Below are 27855 nucleotides of genomic sequence, written 5' to 3'. Positions count from 1 at the left end.
TTTTACCACTAGAATCATTTACCTGCCAAATTTGATTCCATTTAGTTGATTAGTTCTCGAGATGTGCAGAAATTTGTGTTTCATTTGTATGGGACCCCTCCCTTCCAGAAGAAGGAGGGGTCTCAAACTATCATAGGAACCTTTATCGGAATCAAAAACCCCTACATACAAATTTTCACGTCGATCGGTTCGGTAGTTTTCGAGCCAATATGGATCAGACAGACAGACAGACCGGATTGCATTTTTATATGTATAGATTACAACATCAACTTTTAAGAACCTTAAAAATGAATATACATTTATTGGATTGAAGCGTTCATGTAAATATATTTTCACAAATAATAAGTTTGAATGAGATAGGCTGGGTCTGACCGCTAGATGGATTGATTTAGGTTTTTATATTCGAACAGATTTAGCTCGCATCATCACGGTATATTGCACTAAATTAAAATGTTCAGTTACCAATTATGTAGTGACCATTTAAAAAATACTTAGCGTCATTTCATGAAGTAAACTGGACTGGATTAAATTTAAGTTTTAGAAACAATTCATTCTCTAAATCGATGCTGCATACTTCCTTCATCATCAATAAGATTATGCAGATCGAATATTCAATCCAGCAGAGGTCATCAAGAAAGCTCAACCAATAGCTCGAAACTGTAAAAACTATACAAAATTGATGTGTATAGACTGTTCCGAAAATTATAAATACATCTTCTCTCTTGAATAAAACAAAAAATACAGGATTTTTCGGGTCGTTTTATTCTGAAATATAGATAATAAGTGTTTTCTTTCCAGTTTCAATTCAAGTTGGGAATATTTTTCGTAGGATACGCGAGTTCTTTAACTTTTCTCTTGACACTACTCATAAGCTTTTGCACAGTGTGTTCTCCGACCATTTTTACCACTTTAAGCCAATCTTTTTTAAATTTTTCAACATTGTCCGCTGGTTTGACATATTTCCTCAGCTTTGCCTTGGTCAAAGCCCAAAAAGTTTCAATAGGGCGAATTTCAGGGCAGTTTGAAGGATTCATCTCCTTTGGGACACATGTGACATTATTTGTTTTATACCACCCTAGTGCATCCTTAGAGTAATGGCAGGAAGCAAGATCGGGCCAAAAGATTGGAGGATTGTTATGCTGCTTAACCATGGGTAACAACCTTTTCTGCAAACACTCTTTCACGTAAATTTTACCATTCATTGTGTCATTCATAATGAATGGACGAGATATTATCCCACATTCACAAGTGGCCTGCCAAACCATTACCTTCTTGCCGAATTTTTCGGTGTAAATGGCTTTCATTGGTCCAGGGACATCCTTTCCCTTCGGTGATGTATAAAATTGCGGTCCTGGCAGAGTCTTATAGTCCAGTTTTATGTAGGTTTCGTCATCCATGATAACACACCCCATTTTTTTGGTCAGAAGTTTGTCATAAAGCTTCCGAGCTCTCGGTTTCACAGATTCAGCTTGTTTTGGATTTCGTTTCGGCTGCTTCTGCTTCCGACGGGTCTGCAGACCCATTCTTCCATTGGCACGCATAACGTTACTCGCCGAGGTTCCAAGCTTTCTCGCCACATCTCGTACTGATACTGAAGGATGCCGCTTGTAGTATTCCTTTACCTTTTTGTCCATTGTGGGATCAACAGGCCCGGGTTTTCTACCACGTCTTGGGGCATCAGAAAATGTGCACTCTTCACAATACTTCCGCAATGCGGTTTGAACTGCTCCGACACTTATACCTTTTTCTCTGGCTAATTTACTTATAGAAAGACCACTCACGGCCATTTGTGCACAATTCGCTTTCTTTGCTCGGGAGAAAGGCCACGCATTTTCAAAATTTCGCACTAAATGTTAGAAAAAATGACAGCATCTGTTTCTTTTGGATGAAAACAACAGGACGCAGCCAACGTTTGGTTGAATACTGCACGTTATTTGCAATGACGGTTGATCGTAAGTGCATTTATAATTATCGGAACGGTCTATAAGTATGAGCTACTACTTTATTAAACAAACAAGTTCGCAGGTAGAAGGCCAAATCACGCCACTAGATTTACTTTGTGTTTTGTTCAATATTTTAGGCAACTTGGCTCGTTTTTTGTGATTATTTTTGCGACATTAGAAAAAGAATTTTTGTATAGATTTTCATAAAAAAATTAAAAGTTTTCATTTTCTTTTTCATCCAAAACAAATCCAGGAAAAAACAGAAGTACATAAAATGCAAACTTATGCCAAAAGTGCGTCCGGGGTCGTGGAAAAGTAAAACTAGAAGATCATCTACATGAAAAGAAACCGAAAGTAACTTTCCCGTCAATGTCTCTAGACGAAACTTGAGATCACCGGCGCCAATTCATCCCATTGACCGAACGGATTCGAAAACCACCTTCCACCAATTTGTCTATTATTTTCAGTTTGAACAAATGCTAATGCAACCTACCGAAAAAAAACACGACCGTTGAGAACCATTCAGCATTGTTTTCACGCACTTTATAGTTCGCGATGCTTCCTCCCAAACCGAATTTGTTTCGAGTCCACGCTCTTTTGTGCACGAAAGCCGTTTCCAATCGGCTCATGAATTATCTCGAAGAAATGCACTTGCTTGTAAACAACGGCCTGCTGATACTATTGAGCGCCACCAGAAATCCTCCGCGTCTTTTCCGCGCGCGCGCGGAGAGGCGTATTTTCTCAAGATGAGCCGTTGGCGGATGTGTCATTGAACTTTCAATTTCGATAATTCCACGCGCGTTTCTCAACACTCCTTCCCGCCGCCGTAAACTGCCATAGAGAAATTACCCAACAGCACCCTCGCGCCACAGGAACAAAAGGAAAAGCCTTCCGCTTCTATGTCCACTCGAAAAAAAACTCGAAAAGTGAATGTTGCTGGAAGCCACCAGATTAACGAGCAGGTTGTTTTTTTTTTTCATCATTTCAGAGGAAATCGTGCCTTATGGAAGTAAAAGCAAGCATCATGCAAGTAACACATTATGTTGAGTGTCAATGTAGTTTGGGCATCAGTTTGAATGGGAACCGGAACCAAGTGGCATTTTTGGATATGAGAATGCTGATGAAAATGAGCATGTCATATGATGACTTTTCACCTGAAGTACACCTGTGGATAAATTACACCTGTTGGCAAAAAGATTAAATGAAACTGTTATTACTGCTACACACCGAGAAGGCGTTATTGTTCAATTCATGGTGTAACGTTGATTCATCGAGTTAATTAATTATTATTGTTTCATATGCATTTCTTTTGAAACAAATCATGTAACTAAAACATAAAACGAATGACGAAATAAAGTTTATTCCGTTAATTTCGAACAAACTGTCCAAATAGTTTGTTTCATTTGCAAGCTGCCCTGATTATTCACGCGGCATGTAAAAACAAAACCTGTTTTGAATATTTCTAACTTTCTACCAGATATAAAATATTATGCGAATTTTTTAACTTTTTTGCTCTTTCATGAGGGGGTGTGGACTCGTGCCATAATCAATACAAAAAATGAGGAAAAAACTCAGTACATGCATCAATTATCATCGGGAAAAAATATTAAAGAAGCTTTCTAACTTTCAGAAAAGGAAAGAGAGCTATTGTCAAGATATCTAGAAGAATACACGCCTTCCTCACCTCGTTTAGCATATACAATAGGCTGATAAAGTGAGGTTGCAGTACATGAATTTGAATTGCAAAATGAGCAAACTGAGAAAAAATGTGGTTATAAAGGCGGCGGTTTCAGCCTTTGCGTCGTTTAGAATGGCTGACACGCTATTCATATTGTGCATCTTTCCATGTGGATTTGTGTCCAGTAAGAGAAGAACACTATCGCCCTATATTATTATTTTAAAAAATGTTTTGACACAGAAAACGGAATAAATTTAACTGTCAAGTAAATTTTGATCATTCTGTGCCGAACACGCATCAGTATCGGACGTGTGATCGGTGATCGCTCCGATAGAATATAAAACAAAAGACGTGTGAACAAGTGTTGGCATTGTTTGCCTGGTCGAGTGAAATAAATCCTGGTTCAAGGTCGCGCCTTTGTGCAACTGTTTCGCATCGTGACTACCAGCTGGTGCGTAAGCCGATTTGGCTGCTGGCTGAATTGTGCTACAGCAGTGGACGTGACACAAAAGAGGAAAAAGAAAAAGCCATCAGTTGACAGTGAGTTGTATCGCTGTGTGGAGTGATCTCACACCTGGCTCGCTGCTGGTGGCTGTTTGGTGCTGCTGTATTGGTGCTGCTGGCTGTAACGGCTGCAACTTCGAACGATCGGACAACCAACCTTACTGGAAGGGAGAAGTAAAAAGGTACGTGCTCTTGTCGGCGCTAGTGCGCTAGACTTAGCGGGATGGATGTAGATCCCTCGCCTCCCGCGCCACCATCCCCGAACCCCTCTGACCCTGACCCTTCTGTTACCCCCTGCCCTGATCATTCTTCAGTCCCCCCTCGCCCCAGGCTTTACCCAGACGGAGCCCAGGGCAGCTATACTGTCTATTTTCGGCCAAAGGCGGGACCGAAATCGAAACAGTTGAACCTCTTGCAGATTCCCAAAGACCTGACGAAGGAGTACAAGGGCGTGACCGAAATTTCCAAGGTCCGGCCTAACAAGCTCCGTGTCGTGGTCAGTAACCTGAAAGAGGCCAACGATATAGCTTGCTCTGAGCTCTTCACACGCGAGTATCGCGTTTACATACCCGCACGAGACGTGGAGATCGACGGTGTCATAACCGATTCGAGTCTGTCCGTCGAGTGTATACTGGAAAGTGCCAAAGGGTGCTTTAAAAACAAAACCTGTCCCGATGTAAAGGTGCTCGACTGCAAGCAATTGCGGTCAGCATCGATCATCGGTGGCAAAACAGTATACACCCCGTCAGACTCATTCCGAGTTACGTTCGCCGGGTCAGCGCTACCAAGCCACGTCTCGATCCACCGGGTTCGTCTCCCTGTGCGATTATATGTGCCTCGCGTCATGAACTGAATTGTAAGCAGTTAGGCCACACCGCCGCCTACTGCTGCAATAAGGCACGTTGTGGCAAGTGTGGGGAGAATCATGCGGATGATTCCTGCAGTAAAAATGCTGAAAAATGCATTCACTGTGGGGAGAGTCAGCATGAGCTCTCGACATGTGCGGTGTACATGCAGCGCAGGGATAAAATAAAGAGGTCTCTCAAAGAGCGTTCGAAGCGTTCTTACGCTGAGATGCTGAAGAAGACCGTTACCACTTCTCCCATTACATCAAACCCTTATGATCTGTCGTCCTCTGATGAAACCGATTCTGACGATTCACCAGCGGGAACATCTTACGCCAATCCTGGGGCGTCTAGAAAGAGGAAAAATATTTCCTCTCCTAAACTTCCCAGAAAAGGTCCTAAGATTTCTCAAAGTGAAATGAAAGTTACAAGCAAACCAAACAGTGCTGGAAAAACCGAAGCAAACTCCTCCTGGGCTTGCAAATTTAAAGTCCCAGAAGGAGTTCCCAGCACTGCCAGGAACATCTAAAACCCCAGTTGTTCCTTTTGCACATCCAGTTGATGAAACAAACTCTGGATTAGTGAAATTTTCTGACATTGTGGACTGGATTTTTGAAACTTTCAATGTACCCGATCCAATTAAAATTTTTCTTACAGCATTTCTCCCAACAGTTAGATCATTTTTGAAGCAGTTGACTGCCCAATGGCCCCTCCTTGCAGCGATTGTATCCTTCGATGCCTAATTCAACTGCGTATATGAAGGATTCTAGCTCTGTCTTACAGTGGAATTGTAGAAGTATTTTACCAAAAATTGATTCGTTTAAAGTTTTGATAAATAAAAACAAATGCGATGCATTTTCCCTTTGTGAAACTTGGCTTACTTCAAATATTGATCTCAACTTCCATGATTTTAATATTATTCGCCTTGATCGAGACACCCCATATGGAGGAGTACTTTTAGAGATTAAAAAGTGCTATTCTTTCTATCGTATTAACCTCCCCTCGATTCCAGGCATCGAAGTTGTCGCATGTCAAATGACAATACAAGGTAAAGAGCTTTGTATTGCCACAATATATATTCCTCCCAGAGCATAGGTTGGGCAACGGCTGCTCTTTGATTTAATAGAACTTCTTCCCTCGCCACGTTTGATTTTGGGAAACTTCAACTCTCATGGCGTGGCTTGGGGTTCCCCTTACAATGATAACCGCTCCTCTTTAATCTATAACCTTTGCGATGACTTCGACATGACTATTTTAAACAACGGCGAAATGACACGTGTCCCGAAACCTCCAGCGCGCCCAAGCGCTTTGGATCTATCCTTATGTTCGACGTCGCTACGGTTGGATTGCACATGGAAGGTAATCCTCGATCCTCACGGTAGCGACCATTTGCCTATTCTTATTTCAATTAATAACGGGTCAACTCGCATGCGACCAGTTGACATTCCGTATGACCTCACACGGAATGTCGATTGGAAGTTATATGAGGAAATGATTTCAAAAGCGGTCGATTCGATTCAACATCATCCACCACTTGAAGAATACAACCTCCTCGCGGGCTTGATTCTCGACGCCGCGTTGCAAGCCCAAACGAAGAAATATCCCGGCGTAACGATTAAAGAACGGCCTCCCACTCCGTGGTGGGACCAAGAGTGCTCCGATGTCTACACGCAAAGATCCGACGCGTTTTTGGCCTAACAGAAGGGAGGTATACCTGGCGACTATTTACGGTATTTGGAGCTTGATACCAAGCTTAAAAACTTGGCTAGAGCAAAGAAACGCGGATATTGGTGTCGGTTCGTGAACGAGACGTCGAGGGAGACATCGATGAGCACTCTTTGGAACACAGCCCGAAGAATGCGGAATCGCGTAACGGTCAACGAAGCGAGGAGTCTTCAAGTAGGTGGATATTTGATTTTGCCAGGAAAGTATGTCCGGACTCTGTTCCTGAGCAAAATATTGTTCGTGATGCGTCTCCGGGCCACGACGCGATAGAATCACCTTTTACGATGGCAGAATTTTCAGTTGCCCACCTGTCCTGTAACAATAACGCGCCTGGGTTAGATAGAATCAAATTCAACTTGTTGAAGAATCTACCCGGCAATGCCAAGAGGCGCTTGTTGAACTTGTTCAATAAGTTCCTGGAGCAATACATTGTACCGCAGGATTGGAGGCAAGTGAAGGTGATCGCCATCCAAAAACCAGGGAAACCAGCTTCTGATCACAACTCTTATAGGCCGATTGCAATGCTATCCTGTATCCGGAAATTGATGGAAAAAATGATACTCCGTCGTTTAGACCATTGGGTCGAATCAAATGGCCTACTATCGGATACTAAATTTGGCTTCCGCCGAGCCAAAGGGACGAATGATTGTCTTGCGCTGCTTTCAACAGATATTCAGCTGGCGTATGCTCGCAAAGAACAAATGGCGTCTGCGTTCTTGGACATTAAGGGGGCTTTTGATTCCGTTTCTATTGACATTCTTTCGGGCAAACTTCACCGACAAGGATTTTCTCCAATTTTAAACAATTTTTTGCACAATTTGTTGTCCGAAAAGCACATGCATTTTACGCACGGCGATTTGGCAACTTTTCGCATTAGCTACATGGGTCTTCCCCAGGGCTCATGTTTAAGCCCCCTTCTTTACAACTTTTATGTAAATGACATCGACGAATGTCTGGAAAATTCATGCACGATAAGACAACTTGCAGACGACAGTGTAATCTCTGTTACAGAAGCCAAAACTGCCGATTTGCAAGGACCATTGCAAGATACCTTGGACAATTTGTCTGCTTGGGCTTTACAGCTAGGTATCGAATTCTCTCCGGAGAAGACTTAGATAGTAGTTTTTTCTAGGAAGCATGAACCTGCTCAGTTTCAAACACAATTAATGGGTAAAACGATTTCTCAGGTTTCGGTACACAAATATCTTGGTGTCTGGTTCGACTCTAAAGGCACCTGGGGTTGTCACGTGAGGTATCTGATGAAAAAATGTCAACAAAGAGTGAATTTTCTTCGTACAATAACCGGACAATGGTGGGGAGCCCATCCAGGAGACCTTATAAGGCTTTACCAAACAACGATATTGTCTGTTATTGAATACGGGTGTTTCTGCTTCCGCTCCGCAGCAAACACACATTTGATCAAACTGGAGCGAATACAAAATCGTTGTTTGCGTATCGCCTTGGGTTGCATGCAATCGACCCATACCATGAGTTTGGAGATCTTAGCTGGAGTACTACCATTGAAAAAGCGCTTCTGGAGCCTGTCTTCTCGTATTCTTATCAAATGTGAGGTCTTGAACCGTCCCGTGATTGAAAATTTTGAAAGGTTAATCGAACTTAATTCTAAAACCCGTTTTATGACATTGTATTTCCATCACATGTCCCAAAATATTAACCCTTCTTCGAATATTCCAAATCGTGTCGACTTATCAAATACTTCTGATTTTACTGTGTTTTTCGATACATCCATGATAGAAGAAACTCGTGGAATCCCGGATCATTTACGCGTGCAGCAGATCCCCAAATTTTTTTCCAATAAATATCGAAACATCAACTGCAACAATATGTTCTACACTGACGGGTCACTTCTTGATGGGTCCACTGGCTTCGGTATTTTCAATAACAATTTAACCGTCTCCCATAAGCTCGATAATCCTGCTTCTGTTTACGTCGCAGAATTGGCTGCAATTAAGTACACCCTAGGGATTATCGAAAAAATGCCCACGGACCATTATTTCATCTTTACGGACAGTCTCAGTTCCATTGAGGCTCTCCGATCGATGAAAGATGTTAAGCACTCTCCGTATTTCCTGGGGAAAATACGGGAACATCTGAGTGCTTTATCCGAAAAATCGTTTCAGATTACCTTAGCGTGGGTCCCTTCTCACTGCTCGATACCGGGCAATGAGAAAGCGGACTCTTTGGCTAAGGTGGGCGCAACAAACGGTGATATTTATGAAAGACCAATTGCTTTTAATGAATTTTTCGCACTTGTACGTCAGAATACGATCATCAGTTGGCAAAATGCTTGGACCAGAGGGGAAATGGGAAGGTGGTTACATTCCATAATCCCCAAAGTATCGACGAACCCGTAGTTCAAGGGGTTGGATGTAGGTCGGGATTTCATTTGCGTGATGTCCCGGCTTATGTCCAATCACTATAGATTTGACGCGCATCTCCGTCGTGTTGGGCTCGGGGAAAGTGGTATCTGTGCCTGTGGTGAGGGTTATCACGACATAGAGCATGTGGTTTGGTCATGCCCTGTACACCGTGACGCCAGGTCCAAATTAATAGCTTCCCTGCAGGCCGAAAGTAGGCAGCCGGTTGTTTCTGTTCGTGATGTCTTGGCGAGCCGTGACCTATCCTACATGTCCTTTATATACGTTTTCCTGAAATCCATCAACGCCCCAGTTTAGTCCTATTCCCTTCCGCCTACATCCAACCAAACGACAAGAACACGTTAAGACCCCGGATCCGGAAACAGCAACTAGACCCGCACGATACTCTCAGGTCCCGAGGGAGACAACCCAATATGCCAGTCCGTAATATCTTGGCCCAGCAGCGGAACATATTCAATAGGCTGCTTACCTATGGCGATAGAAAACCATCAAACAACAAATCAGTGCTTTTAATGCAAAACATTCTAGCTTTAAGTTAGATTTAGTTTCAGCTCGTAGTCGGCAGCGAGGATAAAAAATATGCTTTTAGTTATTAAGATACTTTAGAAAGTAAGCTACCAGATATAATTGGCGCCGTTAAACATTTAATTGTATTTGTGCCGTGTCAAATAAATTATAGATGAAGAAAAAAAAAGTAAATTTTGACCAGATTTCCCATAACGCATTTCACTTAGCACAAGGAAAGGAGTAGAGCTTCAAATGTATGGAAATGTAGAGAAGATAGTAAAAAAGACTTATCGAATAAAATCCTGTAACCAAGTAACTATTAGCCTCCCAGTTGGTCTCATGGTATGAAGCTGATCTAACAAGTCTGTCATCGTATGTTGAAATTCTGGCTCAGAAACTGTGAGTGTCAGTAGGATCGTAGCGTTTCCCATGCAATTGTCCTGTCTGTTATAACAGCTAGCCTTGAAGTCTTTTCTTTTTTTCTTGTTTTCTCCTTAAACGTATTTTGACATTTTTTTCTAGAAATGAGAATTACACACGTTGTGTGCGGAGATTTTGGAAATTACTTATATCATTGATCTTGTAATAATAATTCTCTACACCAATAGAAAGAAGTAGACAGGAAAAGGCCAAAATACATCGCCAAACGAATGACACCGTGCGTCTCTTCGAAGCGCGAGAGTCAATTGGCCATCTGTTCTTTGTGTGAGAGGCGACGGTTGTTCTACATTAATAAGTGTAAGCCTACTGCAACGTAAACTAAAGAAGCGAAATGAAATGAAAGTGTTGCTGAAGCTGAAGCTTTTTTTGTAATGGAACTAGACTACTGCGTCCATTAATTAGAACTATTGTAGTACAGCCTTGGTCAGGATTGTCGGGCATTTATTACTGCTTGTCAAAATATTGTGTGCTGTTCTAGCCACGATATCCTTGCTTCGTTGTCCAAGAGGTGCGATACCAACCAATAAACAAAGGCTTTCGAAGGGCGACAAGAGATCAGGGTTACTCTAGGGCAAGGAGCGGCAAATCCTTTTATGAAGTGCTTTTGAATGCGCTAAACTCGCTGATTCCAATACTCATAACACGGATCCTAGACAACACATGCAGTTTCCAGAATCGACCGTACTACAAAGCAGCAGAGTGTGCGGAAAGTGCCTGGGTCTTCAAACTCAATGAAAATCTATCAACGGAATAATTCTACAGCAAGGGCAGTTTTCTACGCTGGACGCTAATCACGGTACTCTTTGGAACGCATATCAATTTGGAGTTGCGATTACAACAGTCATTGAACAAATCGATGAACGCTTCAAACCTGCTGCAGTCCTCTTGTGCTTCGATAAGGTGAAAAGTCTTGGTATCAACTGCGCAAATCGATCGTGTGCCAGGAGGTAGAACCCTAGCCATATCATTGATGAACGGCGAAAAGAGCAGCGGACCTAGTATGCCGCCTTGAGGCACACCGGAACTGTTACTAAACCAAGTGGATTGTGATGTACCCAAATTAACAGCAATCACGCTCCATGCCACGAAGACAAAATGAAGTAAGCTCCAGTAAGTTCGTAGATACAGATCTGCCAGAATAGAACTGCGCAGTAGAAATGCAATTTTTCACGCTGAACATAAGATAATGATAAACAATTAATTCGGAAACTTTAGATAGGGGATGAAGGGGGGGGAGATAAGATCAACGTTCTGTAACGAAAATTTATTTCTAATGCTTTCCTCAAGAGATAAGTTCTCTTTTTTTAATTTCGTTCTAAAACGAACTTAATTATTAAACGTACCTCATTCACCTCCAGATGGTTTCGAGGTACGATGCTAGTCTAACGCGCCAGTCGACATAAGTTCGAATCACATTTCGGGAAGGACTATTGCTGAATTCGTTTTCGCGACGGTACTACACCGTTCGCGGACTACACTTTGCAGCTTGAAAATAAAAACACTTTTAGGGTAGTTCCATTGGTATGAGCCTTTGAAATATGGGTAGCTGTCAGTTTGTTTTATTTTGGTCTTTATCGCCATAGTCTTTTTTTTCGTTTCAATTCTATATTTCTATCTCGCAAATGTGCTGGAAAAAAATCACCTGACACACCACGTGGAACGAAAACCAAAACAAACCAATTTTGACACATTCATGGGAATGTGTTGGTGTCTTTCAAACTACACCCTGCCTCTTCAGAGTGTAGTCTGTAACAGAAAAAGTGTAATAGGGGAACTGCTCCATTATTCAACTCAGCCCATATATTTATCTCATACAACATGAAAACAGGAAAAAACGCATATTTTCTAACTAAACCAACCTGCTAATCCATGGAATGGATTCTTCTCAGTTCACTTTAGATTTCTCATAAAGTAGAATCCTCAAAAACTTACCTAAAAGCTCCAAGTTTTTTTCATCAATGGTTGACCACTTTTTATTTTGATCACCAAACAAAATTACTCAGTACACTAAGAATACTTAATCTCAAATTTCCTAAAACAAGCTTGAATTAGCAGAAATATATGAGATGAATTTTTACAATTCCCAAATTTAAACTGTATGTATTTTCATCTGTTTTCACTGCGTTGAAGAAAATCAAAAGTTGCCAAATCAGTTTCTGTTAATACAAAAAAATCATAAATGTTGAAATATTCCGACATAATTGACATAAATCGACAGCACTGCAGTGGTTACCTAGGTTACCAATGTTGCACGTAAACAACTACAGCGGATATCTAGGTAACCTACTACGACGGGCTGCGGCTACGTTCATTCATGATAATGTGATTCAATCATAATTAACAGTGTGATGAATATGGAGGTGTCGTGAGGTGAATAATTGAGCAGTGATTCAAATCTTGAGATGGATATGGAAGTGTTGTGAAAAATGGTTTGTTTTCCAAATTCAGGATAAATCTAGCTAATTTTCCTCAATATACAATGCTGAACGATTCCATAAGAGCACGTAAGCATATTAAGTTTATTTGTTCAATGATTCGGTGTTTAATTCGTGCATTCTTCGTGAATATCGGCTTAATGAGATGAATAATGGAGTAGTTCCCCTACGATAGAGAAAAAGTGTACTCTGGAAAGTAAAAAAAAACAGTTAAAAGTGTAGTCCGAGTGTAGCTACACCGCAAAAATAGGGTCAAGGTCGAGTTCCGATAGCGGAATATAACACCAAGGCCTTTCCTTTTCGGCTACCTTTCAATCAACTGCTCTTCCTTCTATTGAGTTACGTATTTTCGAATGGGGGTAGGTAGTAGCGATGAAGGAGCTGTACCATGTGAATGACACACGAAAGTTCTACGAGAAGTTGAACAGTTTTCGCAAAGGCTATGTGCCACAAGCCGACATGTGCAGCGACCTGGAGGGCAACCTTCTTACGAACAAGTATAAGGTGCTTCCATCTGGAAGCAGAACTACAGCGAGCCTATCAACGGCAATGTAACAGAAGACGACGAGAAACAGGAAGTAGATCTCGGTGTACGCGCAGATGACGACAGAATTCGAGCTCCTAATCTCCAGGAGGTTCAAGCGGAGATCGGTTGGCTGAAAAACAGCAAAGCAACTGGAGCAGACCAACTCCCCTGCGAGCTGTTGAAACGGTGGTGAATCACTGGCTGAGGCGCTACACTGGGTTATTGCCTAGATTTGGAGGAGGAACTAGTAACGGAGGAATGGATGGACCACCCACAAAAAAGCGACTACCTCGATTGCTACAACTACCGTGAGCGCCGCCTACAAGGTTCTCTCTCAAATTCTATACCGTCGAATATCACCGTTGGCGAAGAAGTTCGTGGGGCAATACCAACCGGGACTTATGGGTAGCCGCGCCATCACGGAGCAATTATTCGCGGTACGGCAGGTTCTACGGAAATACAGTTTCCCGGATAAACAGACACAGTTGGTCAACTCGACGATGAATCGGGTGAAGTGCGTAGTTCGAGTTTCGAAGACACTCTCGAGTTTTTTTTTTGCAAGTTAATAACTTATCGTGTTTGTTATTCAATATCGCTTCGGAGGGTGTAATAGGAGGGTAGGTATCGACACGCGTGGCACGATATTCAGGCAGCTCATTCAGCTTTTTGGCTTCGCCGATGAACCCTTGAAGAGATGTTGGAAACGTACATCAGATTAAAGACCTCATGGCAGGAAATCGTGCCTACTTTGGATTCCGGAGGGTGCTTCGCTCGAATTAAAAACACCGCCGCACGAGGTTGATTATCTACAAAACACTGATCAGACCGGTAGTTTTGTAAGGCCACGAAACCTAGACCATGCTCGTGGAAGACCAACGCGCCCTTCAGGTTTTCAAACGGAAAGTGCTGCGTACCACCTGTGGTGAAGTGCAAATGGAAGATGGCGGAGGCGGATGAACCTCGAGCCGCATCAGCTGCTAGTAGTACCACTCATCGTTCAAACGGCGAAAATCGGTCGACTACGGTGGACTGGGCATGTTGTAAGGATGTGTTCGATGGTTCTCGAAAACGACCAGACTGACGAGGCGCGCGAGCAAAGTGGCTCGATCTAATGGAAGATGACCTGCGGGGCCTCCGCAGACAACATGGCTGACGAGCTGCAGCCTCGAACCGAGATCAATGGAGACAACTCCTCCGAACAGCAAGGGACCATCTCGCCTGGAGTTGATTGGTAAAGGTAAGTAAGGTAGAGGCGTTACGTTTTGTTACATTAAGGGGTGTGAGTCAAAAAACTAGCTTTTTTGCGTTACGCAATTTTTGGATGTTGCCTTATAAGCTCATTATGTCTTAGGCGTCGTACACAAATTACGTAACGCTAAAAATCTAGATTTCAGACCCCCTCCCCCCCCCCTATGTAACGATAAGTAACGTTCGACATGACTCCCTCCCCTGAAATTACGTAACGCTGATCAGCCTGACCCCCCTCCAAAATTTTCAATTTCGAGCAAACATCACAGTTACGTAACTGTCTCTACTACCCCCTCCCCCCCCCCTACGAAACGCTGATTCAAACCCCCTCCCCCCCCCCCCCCCCTTCATGCGTTACGTAATTTGTGTACGACGCCTTATGGATGTCGCCTTACGAGCTCATCATGTGCTGCAAGAAATCGGACAGGCTGCAGGTTGCGGATAGCGGGCGGCCTCTACAGGGTGTTCAATAAGTTCAAATACACTTTAGAATCGTGTTGAAATAATGAAATACTTTTCTTTTTTCGACTCTAAGCAAAGTCATGCTATTTTTAATTTTTGTTTAAGTAGTAAGTGTAGTAATGAAGATAGAAACTTACACCGAGGGTGTTGAAACAATAGCCAGCTATAAATAATAGTCTCTACTGAGTAAATATACGAAGTGTGAGAATTGGATAAGCGATACAAAACTTGGTTCTAGAACTACGTCTTCAACGTTCTGCGGTGGTGTAACGGAAACAAATCTGACCGGAGATTGGAAGTTGTGGGTTCGAGTTCCACCTGCTGAACTATATTTTTCGTAGTTTCTACGATCATATTTTCAGTTAATTTAATTTTCTATCTTCATTACTACATTGACTTCTGAAACAAAATTAATAAAATACAAAATATTATTTCCTTAATCAATTTTTATTGAATATATTGAATATATATGATATATATGAGAAATCTTTACGACATATTTGCTGGGAGATTTATGGCGAGCTTGAGATGTTTTCCAAAAAAATCGCACGCGACACGCATCTGGTCCATTGGCTTGTTGTCCCAGATCTTGGAAATAAGTTTTCAAATTGGTCCACAGTGCTTACTTTATATTTGCTCTGCATAGCCAGCATGTACGACTATACATAAAAGTCCAGGGGATAAGATCCGGAGAGCTGGGAGGCCACAAAGTCTTATCGAAAAAATCTGTCAAATTCTCCTGACACCACCGATATTCGCCGTATGGACCGCTGCACCGTCTTATTCAAGGACGTAATGATCATTTCCGTAAGAGTCTTGAAGTGCCGGGCACACAACCTCCTCTAGAGTATCGACCTTATAGTACGCGGCGTTGATTTTCACGTTTTCCTTGATTAACATGATCATCTTGACGACGCCCTCGGGAACCCCGGGTTGTTTATGTGGGACGAGGCTATGCTGGCCAACATCAACACCAACTGCTGATCATTTTGGGCATTGTGCGGTTGTTGCAAGACAAAGAATTTATCATCAGAAATCACGAACTTTTGATCTGCGTGCCGCAAACAACTTTACTACGACATCACGGTACTCTTTCATCGTGCGTGGTAAACAAACAACAAAGGTCAGCAAGTCAGCACCTAGCGCGTCAGTTACCCTATATATAAGGCTAAAACTGACACCAATACCAATACACGGAATGCACATGGTGCGCATCTACACAACGATGAAAGGTTGTATTCGAACTTATAGAACACCCTGTAGGTACGGAGGTTAGGTGTGAATATTATAAATAAACACCCCCGGACATGCAGTTTAAGAGCAGTAAGGCCTAGAACCTGTGTAATGGGCTCTAAAAAGTTTCCTTATTGCACCTGGCAAAGCGATCTAACGTTGCTGGAAATGTATAGCCCCCCATCACCGGGCGTCTGCACTCCAGAAAAAGCGGCCAAAATAGCGTCTGTACTGCAAAAGCAGCTAAAATGCAGCCCTATCAAGGCTGCATGCCAGAAAAAAATGCACACTTCGAACAATCTAGAAGTAAATACAAACTGGAACAATCGGCAACGTCCTAGACGACATTATAAATACGACGATTGAAAATTGGTACATGGAACTGTAGATCACTAAACGCACCGAGTGGCGACCAAATCAGGAACATTACCGGGAAGGAGAGAAGAAACGAAGGATTTGTGACCACATGACACAGTACTACCAAAACGGTGGCAAAACCTGTCTGTTGAGAGTCGTTTCTAGAACTAAACCATCTTCATCGTGCGTTACACTCACGAAGGATGGCCCGATTCACGCGCAGCTGGAAAAACTTTACGACAGTTGCTCGTATCGAGACATCAGGATCATCATAGATGTACGCGCAACAGCTCGAAGCAAGCTCGCCTCTCAAGCACGGCTGATGCAGGATTCGCACAGCTATCAGGAAGACCGCAATATCGAACCTAGGAGTGGAGGCACAGATCGGCAGAAATGACTAGCATGACGGAGAATGCGAGGCAGCTATGATTAAGAACCGGACCTGCATGATATACCTGGGGAAGTCGACGAGGGAGACCAAGGGCAAGTACAAACAGGCACAAAACAACATGACCACGACTCTTGAATGAAAGAAGCGCCAGCGAGAGTATCGTGAACATGAGGAGCTCGAGCAGCTGTCCCGTTCCAGCGATACGCGGAAGTTCTTTGAGACTCACGAAAGCCAGTAAGGTGGTCGACTGGTAGAAGCATAAATTCGATGGATACTTGAATAGCGATACAGCAAGCAGCAGCGGAACAGGAAATGGCCTAGGAGCACCAGTAACTTATGTCCCAACATCAGCCTCGACGTTCATGATTTCTATTGTGAGATCTGGAAACCGAAGAACAACAAAACCACCGGCGGACTACCGAGTAAGCTCGCTAGTACCAAGCGGATTTTTTGCGAACGGATATTCTCAAACCGATAGACCTTACAGAAATGTCACGAATATAACGTGCTCACCTAGCATATTTAATTCAGTCAAATAAGAATAGCTATGGCAGATCATGCACAACAACGGTTTTTCGAATAAACTGATGCGATTGATCAAGGTCACCATGGCGCAATGATGTGCTACGTGTGTATTTCGGGGAAACTCGCGAGTCCCTTTGAAGCACACAAAAGATTATAACAAGGTGATGGACTTTCTTGTCTGCTGTTCAATATCTCCCTTGATGGTGTAACTCGGAGGGCGGCCATGGATTTCCAGGAAGGGCACGATTTTCCCAAGATCGGTTTAACTTCTGGGTTTCGCGGGTAATTTCGACATCATAGCACGTAACCTTGTGACGGCGAAGGAAACCTGCGCCCGACTGAAAGCCGAAGCCAGATAAATTGAACTACTGATAAATACGTCGAAAACTAATTACATACCAGCGAGGGACTCCAATAAGAACAGCATCAGCCTCCTTACTCAAGTCTCTGTAGACGGTGATGAGCTTGACAAGGTCGACGAATTCGTGTATTTGGGATCACCACTGCTGACCGCCGATAGTAACACCAGCAAGAGAACCAGAGACGATTCCAGGATGGAAATCGTGCCTACTTTTTACTTCGGAAAACACTTCGATCGAATCGGATGCGATCACGCACGAATAACACGCTGTACAGAACCTCGATCAAACCGGTGGTCCTCTAGGGAATCAAGATAATAACCTATCGCGAAGGACCTGAAAGCTCTTGGATTGCTGCGTCCACGGTGGAGTACAGACGAACGATGGAGGATGACAAAGCTGCATGAACCATGAGCTGCACGCACTGTTTGAAAAACTTCAGCGCCCCAATTTTTTTGTAAGATTTGGACCACTGCGACCATTATTTTGATCTTTTGTGGCAAACGCTCCAATTAACCAACATATAAAGTTCCAATCGCATCGGATTCTCTATAACTTGATTCTAGAAGCTTTCCCGAAACATACAAATGTTTTTGAGCTACAATGCATTGAAAAAAGTGCATACGTGCCTTTAGAAAATTATTAGTAAATCTGAAAAAGTTTTGTGCCTGCAGAAAAACTTAATTTGCTAAGCCAAATAAGTGTGCAAATTTTCATTTCAGTTTCACTTGCTTTTAGAAATTTCAACGACACTCTAAATAAACGATTTGTCGCATCCGATAGTACAACATTTTCCTTCGGTCCAATGGAATGCGTTTTCCCAGACTATAAATCTAAAACCGAAAATGGATCTTCGTTTGGGAGAAATTTGTAAAATTTTCTATTTACCTATCCGCGCATTAATAAATTGCACGATTTCGTAAAAACAACGCCACAAGCGGAACCCGCATAATTGGCAATTGTATCAAAAACGAAAATCGTCAAGCATTGTTACTTTTTCACTAGATGATGAACTACCCGCCAGAGACGTACTGGCGCAAAGTGAAAATAATGCGAAAGAAGTACTTGAGAACAAAACCACTTGGGGACACAATTGAATCGCTTAGTCATTAAATTATCAAACTATCATACCTGAAAGATATGCTGGGCGCAATCATAATAGCGCGTGGTCATTATATAAGAAATGCCGGTGGGATCGCATAGGTCAGTCAGTATAATACAGACGGATAAAGTTCGATGCTTCCATAATACTGGTTAACACAAATGTGGCTCTAAAGCTCAAACTGTAAAAATATAAAAGATTATAGCTTTTTAACCTTTTCTCTGAATTTTGGTGCCCCTAACCATCAACATTTTCCAGAAACCCAAAACAGTTTTCTTGTAAACATAACGTTGAAGTGACGAGAACCCGACAATTAATTACTATGCGACACTTCAACGAAAGTTGACACATTTCTTCACCAACTATGGAGGCACATAATTTCATAGAAATGGTTAAAAAGCTGTTATCTGTCTACAGAGCAACGCTTTTGTTGACCAGTGTAATCTAAAAAGTATGAAAAAGCTTCTGGGTAGGTATATGAAATAGGATAAAGTACTAAATTTATTGACAATATGCCATACGAATCAAAATTAGAATTTAGTTGTCATGAAATTGTGTCATACTGACTAACGACTTATTCAATAAATGTCTATGTAAAACAATATTGGTTTTGACACTAGAAATCATTTTATGCGGTTTTTCATTTATAAACCATTAATGTGTACGTTTCACAATTCAACAACTGTGTTTTATTTACTAATAAACCCAAGACTAGCTGTTGAAGAAAAACATTGCATCCACGAGCAGTTTAAATACTGTCACACTCTTCATTAAATGTCTCAGCCGTGGCGATATGTAATACATTCTAACAGTGTGCTAAAAAGCGAATCTACATAACTGTCTCCAGCAACAATTATGAAACGAGTCAATTTACGCTGGACATACAGTTATTCACTAAAGCACACAAAATCGTCGCAGGTTTGTCACTGCATCTGCATACTCCAGCTCAGTCGCCAGTAGCGGTCCGGACCGACCGCTCTGCCTGTCAATTTGCGCCTTAAGCATTGATACCAACCAGAGTGATATGCATGAGGCGACCGATCGTATGCAGACACGCACTCAACTTCAACAGTCATTTTTTCCGTCTCCTTCATTCTCAGTGGTGCACAAGTGCACAGGATCAATGACGACGAGGGAAGCGAGACGGCGGTGGTGCTGGAAGATCATTGGCTATTTTACACGCTTCCATGCAGTGCGCTATCACTGCAAGTCGCTTCTTCGGCTTGGCTCTTTCAAGTGAGCGATCCTGGCACGAGGGCCTAGAGAAACTTTCTCAGTGTTATAAAAAAATCGACCATTAGACGGAACAAAAAATCTACAGGAGAGAATCCAACCATTGAAGAACGTAGAGAGCGAGAGGCTCTTAGCTGTGTGGATGCTGTGCGCGGTGGCGGATCTTTCATAACCGTTGTAAGATCTTCAGTTGGTCTTCGTTGGCCATTGAGAAAGGTCGCATATAACTCTCTTTGGGTAAGCTCAACAGCAACGAGTAGCTTTTCTCCGCTCCAAACGAGCGAAACTGTTAAAGTCTAATTCGCGCGAAAGAAAGTGGTTGTAGTGTGTACGGGAGCGGGTACGGAAAAAGAAAGTCGGATCGCTGCCACCACGACGATCGACAAGCCGAGTCTCGAGCCAAGTGGTGTGGTCGCGGTGGCGTGAGCCGTGTGTTGTTGATGGAGAAATGAGCCACAATCCACAAGTCATAGAGGAATCGGGTGGTTGGTTGATATAGTGTAGTTGTAGCTTACCATTGCCAAGGCTGCCAGCTGCCAGTTCAAACTGTTTTCGGCCGTTTCGCGGACTGGTTGGTACTTTCTATTTTGCTCTCGCTCGAGCTGGCGCAGGGATTCGAGCTGCGCTTCAGACGTATCGCTTGCGGTGTGTGCCTCGGTGCGCTCGTACGCTTGCGGTTTTTGGCCGCGTTACAAAAACGAAACGCAGCAGAAGCGAATAGCAACGGATTGTTTGCAAATGCTAATTATTAAAATTTCTCAACTTTCCTAACGTCATAGTGTCTGGCATCGGGCTATCGCAGCCATTGGATAGGTCATAACAGTGAGTGATAATCGTCGCACTTCGGTAGATTATTAGCCAGTGTTGTCTAGTAAAGTTTTGACGAAACAGTACCGGGTCGATAAGCGCGAGTTTTTATCGTTGTTGGGAGAAGGACCCTACCGAGAAAAGCAAAGCAAATGCTTTAAAAAGTTCAAGGTTTTTTCTTCGCTTGGAATCCGGTCTCGTAACGTTTGTGGAGAAAGTGTGTAATGTTTATCTTTTGTTTCATCTCAGTGCTCGTCCTGTGCGTGGTCACGATTCTCAATGGAATTGATTAAAAACAAATAAAAACCGGAGAACATTCCGACTATCTAACCACGTAAACCGGAAGGAGTGATATATCGCCACGGCGAAAGGTCTCAACAACGACCAGGACCCAGCCGGTCAGCAAAACAAAAGGGACGTGGGCCTTTTGTTTAAAGTTGTGATCGAGAGTGAAAATAAAACGCAAATATTCGTGTGCACGGTGAAGGATATTTATTTGCGGCAGCATGGGGTTCAACTTGAAGCAGCTTCGGCAGCCGAGAGCAGTGGCACTGATAGTGTCGTTTCTCGTCATTGCCGGAGCATTTTTGGATTCCGCGGATGGGATGAGCTTAACCAGCGAAAGAGGTAAGTGGTCAACATGTGGCATCGTCATCGGGGGGTTTTCTCCGCCGAAATGGAGCCAATTTAGCTCGAAATTTCTTCGTTGATATGGCAATTGATAAAATTGTGCGGAATAATAGCGGTTGATTTGCATTGGTTTGTCAAGATCATTCTATCAGTTTTTCAAAAAATTTTTTTGAAAGTGTTGTTTTTTTTAAATCTTTCTAAAACTCGACTTATTACTTTTATTATTGTCCACGAGTTTCTTTCCTTGAGCTAAATAATAAACATTACCAAGATGTAGGGGATTTCCAGTTGGTTTTAAGTGTTAGATAACCATAGACAGTTTGTGATGAAAAAGTCACTTTCTTAGTTCATTCCGGAAGCATATAAACGAAATGTACAAATACAAACATATGATATGTTCATACCTTTCCGTAAACAAAAGCTCTAAACTTTGTTTGAAAAACAAACTGGTAATTGACAAATAAATTATAAGGTACGCGATGCTTTGTGCAGTACTAATATGGCTAATTTGTTGGTGAACGACAAGTCCTCGCAGCTTTTTAAAACTAGATAGTAATGAAGCTAACTTCATTATATGTATCACGTTATTTTCACTAGAAATGGGTTCGAATTCATACTTATATTTTTGGCTCCATCTCACATTGTTTTGCTCGCATTCTGGGTTCAAACCATTTGAACATCGAATCGCCTTCGTGCTTTTTCCACGTGGATTTGGAGTTATGACCACCAGCGGTTAGAATCGTCAATGCTTTTCAAAAAAAATGTGAAAATAATATTATTTGTTCTGCAAAATTTTCAAAAAATCTCAGGTCAGTTTGTTCTATCTAAAAATATAATCGCTTTTGAATGCTTTTTTCACAACATTTAATTCTTTCTTGTTAAAAAGCAAAGCTTACCTTACCTTACTAGTCAGCTCCAGGCCAAAGTGTCCCTAGCTGTTCGAAGAAGTCGTCTCCATTCAATTCGGTCCATGGCTACAGCTCGCCAGTCATGTCGTCTGCGGAGGCCCCGCAAGTCGTCTTCAACTTGATCGAGCCACCTTGCTCGCTGCGCGCCCCAACGCCTCGTTCCAGTCGGGTTGTTATCAGAACCATTTTCACCGGGTTGTCGTCCGACATCCTAACGACATGCCCAGCCCACCGTAGTCTCCCGGTTTTCGCCATATGAACGATGAGTGGTTCTCCCACCAGCTGATGCAACTCGTGATTCATCCGCCTCCACCATCGTCAAGTTGGTCCTCACGAGCATGGTCCAGGTTTCGTGGCCTTACAAAACTACCGGTCTGATCAGTGTTTTGTAGATGGTTAACTTCGTGCGGCGGCGGAGCAAAGCCTTGGTGCTATATTCCGATTCAAAACTTGACCTTCTGTATATTATACGCAGACTTCGTAGCCAACTGTTTAATGTACAGGACTGTTGCGGGTCTAGCGCTACGATCCTACTGACACTAACAAGCTCTCCCGAGCCGAGACTCGAACCTACGATGACTCGAAACCGAGACAATCTTCAACGGAGCTATCGGCATATGCGTAATAAGTAAGATTAGATCTAACGAGGATATTTTGCACGAGATTGAACAAAATTTTCACACACTTTCAACGTAATACACCGCCAGAAAAACAAACAAGTTTGGCAACAGTGAACAACAACAAACTGATTTAGTCTCAGTGGTCAAAAAGAATGAACTGATATGCGATTATTTAACACGCTGTAATGCAAAACAATCGCATATAGTCCCACTATGATTTATTCCATTGTAATCGTTATGAATTAACTTTCAAAAAAAAAGTATCAAAATTCATCGTTATAAATTCACTTTTTAAAAAAATAAAAGTATTAATATTTCAAGCGGTTCGTATTTCATTTAAATCAACATTTCAGTTCTTCTATCGCTGTTTTCTTTGTCTGATGATTTTGAAGATGGGACTGATAGGTGCGTTTAACGGCAGGCAGACGTTGCACACTGTTTCCAAAGCTGCAAAAACGAGATCGAAATTATTTTGACCCAAACAAATTGATTTTAGAGCCGCAGTGTCTTCGTATTATTCTTTATGTTGAAGAAGATGCATATTTTTGGTTAACCCACTCAACAGTGAGAAACACATATCACCTTCCTCATTTTGGACTATAAAAATCCACTTTGTTCGGAAAAGTTGTAGCACATTTTAATAGAAACAACTTTTCTGTAGACATTGTACTTCTACCTATCTACTGAAATGAACTTTTGTGGAGTTTCCTATAGATAACTTGAAGAGTCTATTATTTCCAATTTAACTTTTATAGTGATTTTCTACAATTTTTGATGTTCTAGTATATTGTTTGCTATAATAAAAAACACAAGTTCACTGAAGAAAGTTTATTTTTATCTCAGATATTTATTTAGTTGTTGACGATTTTTCTTAAATAATGCACAAATTTACGCTGATTACTTTATACTAAAAAAATAAAATTCGGGCCGAAGTGTCTTGAGCAAAGTTGTTTTCTTAATTATTCTTCATTTTATATAAGTTAAAATTTTTTGATTAATCTACCTAAAAGTGAGAAACGGGTTTTATTTTTTTCATATAAAAATCCAGTTTGCTGAGTGAAGTTGTAGCACATTTTATAATAAACACCTTTATCGACAACACCATACTGCCTATTTAAATGAACTCTAAAGTGCCCCTTAAAATCATTTTTAAATATAACTTTTTATTGTGATTTTCTAAAATTCAATGTTCAATGTTCATACAAGTTCACCGAAGAATGTTCATTTTTATTTCTTATATTTATTTTATTATTTGTCACCTCTGTATGTTCGAATGTGAAACCGCAGAACATTTGCTCTGCCAATGCAGTGCATTATTACAGCACAGAATAAGAGCCTTTGGAAAAGGAACTATAGAGCCTTTCGAGGTCTGGTTTGCAAATCGTAATGAGGTAATACATTTCACACGAAATTCAAATTGATGCCAAATTGAGAGAAAGGGTGCGATATGACAAGGACGACCACTTCTATCAATAGTGACATGTCTGCCACAAGTACCTAGACTAAAGGAAAGGCATACCACAAAAGATCAAAACAATGGTCGCAGTGGTCCAAATCTTACAAAAAAAAACGAAGCGGATTTTCCACTCCTCTGCGTCTTAGGACCAAATCGGGAAACAAATTAGACTTACAGGATGATATGCATCTTAAAAACGCAGCCTCGTATTGCAAAAGTTGTATCTGAAATTATTTTGGAGGGCAGCGAAGCTCTAGGAAGCTGCGTAGCCGCAAGGTTACAGACCCAAGTAACAAAACGGGTTTTATCAAAGTGTTAAAGCGCTGTTTTGGCTGTATTAGGTGCTATAAAACTTTGATAAAACCAATATTGTTACTAGGGGAGTCCGTTTTGTCAAGCGGATGGTCGTGGGTTCGAATCTTAGTAGAACCAGGCCATCCGATGTTAAAAAGGACTTAAGCATGGGTTTATTCTCAGGCTCCCCACCAGTTACCCTTCCTTTAACGCTGAAATCTACAATACCTTTGCGTAACGTCCTCTTAACAAAAAATAAGTCCCTCTTATCAATAAAACTGGCCAGAAGGACGCACGACGAAACTTCTCCAGGGAATTATAATTGGTGAAATTTGGCAATAGGAACGAGTATCGGTATAGTAGAACAGTTAGCGTCTTCCTTACACGTATCACATTACACACAAGCACTGATGAACAATAATAATAAGCATGCCACTGCTCAATAGCGGTATTGCTATTAACAGAAGTGCGGGATACAGCAGACACCCGGGCATATCGCACAATAGATCTACGATTCTGGTCGCAGTGAGGAAGTCCATACAGGAAAAAAAAAACAGCTCTCCGTGCTTTAGAAAAGATGGCTGCGGAGCTCTTTGTGTTTACCAAAAGGGGCCTCAGATCCAGAAAGGTTAGGGACCTCTGCTATAGTGGATCACTCGTGTGATTAACTCAATTTTTCTTAACACAAATCGGAATAATAAAACGATTCTAGTGATTCTGATGCAAATTGGCGGGATAAGGTGTTTCTCGATGAAAATTTTGTGGAAATCTCTCGAGTTTTCGCATAAATTAAGTTGAGGTCCACTATCAAAAAGGCCCACTACAGGATAAATAATCTCTAAATAATCAGTCATCTGGCTGAAAAGTTGGTATATTAGAGTAAATTAACCTGTGGTCGACCACCCGTCAGATAAAGTCAATTTCTCTTAACATAGGGTAAATTAACCTATAGTGGACCCCTTTCAATTTCTTTTAACACAAATCAAAATTTATAAATGTTTTTCGTGATTCTGATGCAGATTGGCTGTAAGATGGTTCCTGATGGAAGTTTTGAAGAATTCTCGAGTTTTCGCATTGAGTTAATCTGGTGAGCAGTACTGATGAAAGTCATTTTCCTCAGCAAAATTCTTTAAATTTACAGTCAATCATTTTCAATTTTCACTTCCAATGATCACGGTTTCGTGATAAAATTTGACGACGAATCCAACCAAATAATCTTCACTGTTCTTCGTCAAAGCGAAAAAGAAAAACAAACAGCAAGCGTTATCAAGATGAAACGTCAAAATTGATCCCAGCAAGAGTGGTTCCAAAAGAACAGTGGTCAAAATGTAACCCTGATTTGCTCTAAGTTTTTTGCTCCAAACGTGATTGGCTGACAACACTAAATGATGCGGCATTTAACACAAAAGTTCGTTTGCTGTGTTTTTTATTCTTTTGTGCTGGTTTGTTTTTGATTAGCATGATGGAAACTGTGTGATTGTAAGCCGGTAAGGGTTCTGGTTGCGGCTGTGCCATTTTATTCCCCTCATTTTCGAAAATGGCACATTGAGATTTCGCCAAAACCGCGAGAGCTGGTGGTTGTTTCTAGTGGCACGCGTTTTTAATATGGAACGTCAGTTTCTTTTGACATAATATTTTTGTTTATTGTTGACGTCGATCACTATTTCGTTCCACTCAGCCAAAATTACCCTCACCGAAAAACTTTTTCACTGACACTGACCGATGACTTGACAACCTTTGTTAACGAATAACGAAAGAAGTATTTGAACATTGCTTTAAACTGAAATATTTCATCGGCATATTAAAAAGAAATAAACTGATTTTGCTGTCTTGTTTCCATCGCATGAAATTTAACGAAGTGTTTTGACAGTTCACTTCCATGCAAAAAGCGGGAAGGGAGAACTCTGAAAGGGTTGTTGAAAAATAGTGTTTATGGTTGCTTTTTTCACTTTCACTCAAGAGTGTTAACAAATATCAGCCCTGCTGGTGAGTGGGCCAGTTTAAGAAAAAGGTGCAGTATAAGGTAATTTACCCTAATTGTTTGTAATTTTTGCTTTACGAAATTTGCTCTTGGTGAGCATGCTTGGTTTCGCTCTTTTGCTCTTTGAATGCTCATTAGGCATTATTTTGTCAAGGAGGCAGAATTCGAGCAATTCAAATATGAAGCACTTGTAGAGACACTCTATTTTTACAATTTGTATGAACATTGTAATGTTAAAATTGCTATAGAGCAAGATCGCGCCAAATGACCCATGGACGAATTTGGCTTAGCAAACTGAGTATTTTTCACAGATGGAGAGATATTTTACACCCATGAAAAATATTTTTTTATGGTAGATTAATTTTTTTATAAAAATTCTAATTTAAACATTTTTCAAAATATTTGTATTCTGATGATTTTAAAAGTTGCAGAGAGTCATTTTGAGTCAAAAAGCTCTTGGTAGTAAACATTCTAAAGGCATCGGTTTTCGATTTTTTTTTAATTTAAGCTCGAAAATTTATTAATATTTCGGAAAAATTCACGTTTTTTTTCAATTTGTCCATGGTTCTCCAGCAAAAACCATATGTTCATTGGAATGCTTGATCAAAAATATACAATTCATTCTTTGACAACAAAACGATTGGATAAATAACTCAAGCGCTAATCCTTAACCTACCTACACGTTCCCCCTTGCCGAATGTTTTATAAAAAAATATGTTTGTCGTGCAACACTACCTACTTGTTTACTAATAATAACTGTTTATAAAGTACGCAACCAATAACTACTGGGTTACCTATAATATCTGTTTTGGTATATAAAAATAATTGCACTACTCCAGATGTGTTAGTAAAAGTTTGCATTTTGTGAAGATGAATAAAGTGCAAAAGGAATACACCAAGCCCAAATGCTGTAAACCCTTTCCTGATCATCGGTGCTCATCAAGCTTACGCAAATTAAACGAAAACGTTATTGCAAAATTAAAAATATTGAACAGTCAAGCTCATTTTAATAGGTCTTTTTCAAATTGTGATTCGCGTAGTTATTGGAATGATAGTCAAGCCACCATTCATCACTTCGTTGTTCTGGAATACTTAAGAATATCAGCTTCATCATAATATCGGAAGTACTCCATCATGATACTGTTGCGGTTCAGGTGTTCATTGCCAAATTAATGAGTTTTTTGAAAACAACAATAGAGTTGAAAAAAGCGATATTAATGTCTGATGGAGCTGCCTCACAATATAA

The 27855-nt window shown here is 41.3% G+C and overlaps 2 protein-coding genes across 2 annotated transcripts in view; one reads left to right on the top strand and one right to left on the bottom strand.

Annotated features, from left to right (window-relative positions):
• The window catches only part of LOC129726901 (uncharacterized), a 157777-nt gene that overhangs the window by 63995 nt on the left and 65927 nt on the right, over nucleotides 1-27855 (bottom strand). The gene's annotated exons all lie outside the window — the stretch shown is intronic.
• LOC129726900 (serine protease filzig) overlaps nucleotides 20096-27855 on the top strand; it is a 142291-nt gene continuing 134531 nt past the window's right edge. Inside the window, exon 1 of the mRNA XM_055684120.1 lies at nucleotides 20096-21347. Coding sequence (XP_055540095.1) covers nucleotides 21227-21347 — 121 coding nt within the window. The 5' untranslated portion in view covers nucleotides 20096-21226. The remainder of the gene's footprint in view (nucleotides 21348-27855) is intronic.

This window comes from Wyeomyia smithii, chromosome 3, assembly GCF_029784165.1.
Source record: "Wyeomyia smithii strain HCP4-BCI-WySm-NY-G18 chromosome 3, ASM2978416v1, whole genome shotgun sequence".
Classification (NCBI taxonomy): domain Eukaryota; kingdom Metazoa; phylum Arthropoda; class Insecta; order Diptera; family Culicidae; genus Wyeomyia; species Wyeomyia smithii.
This window is presented reverse-complemented; position numbering and strand designations above follow the sequence as displayed.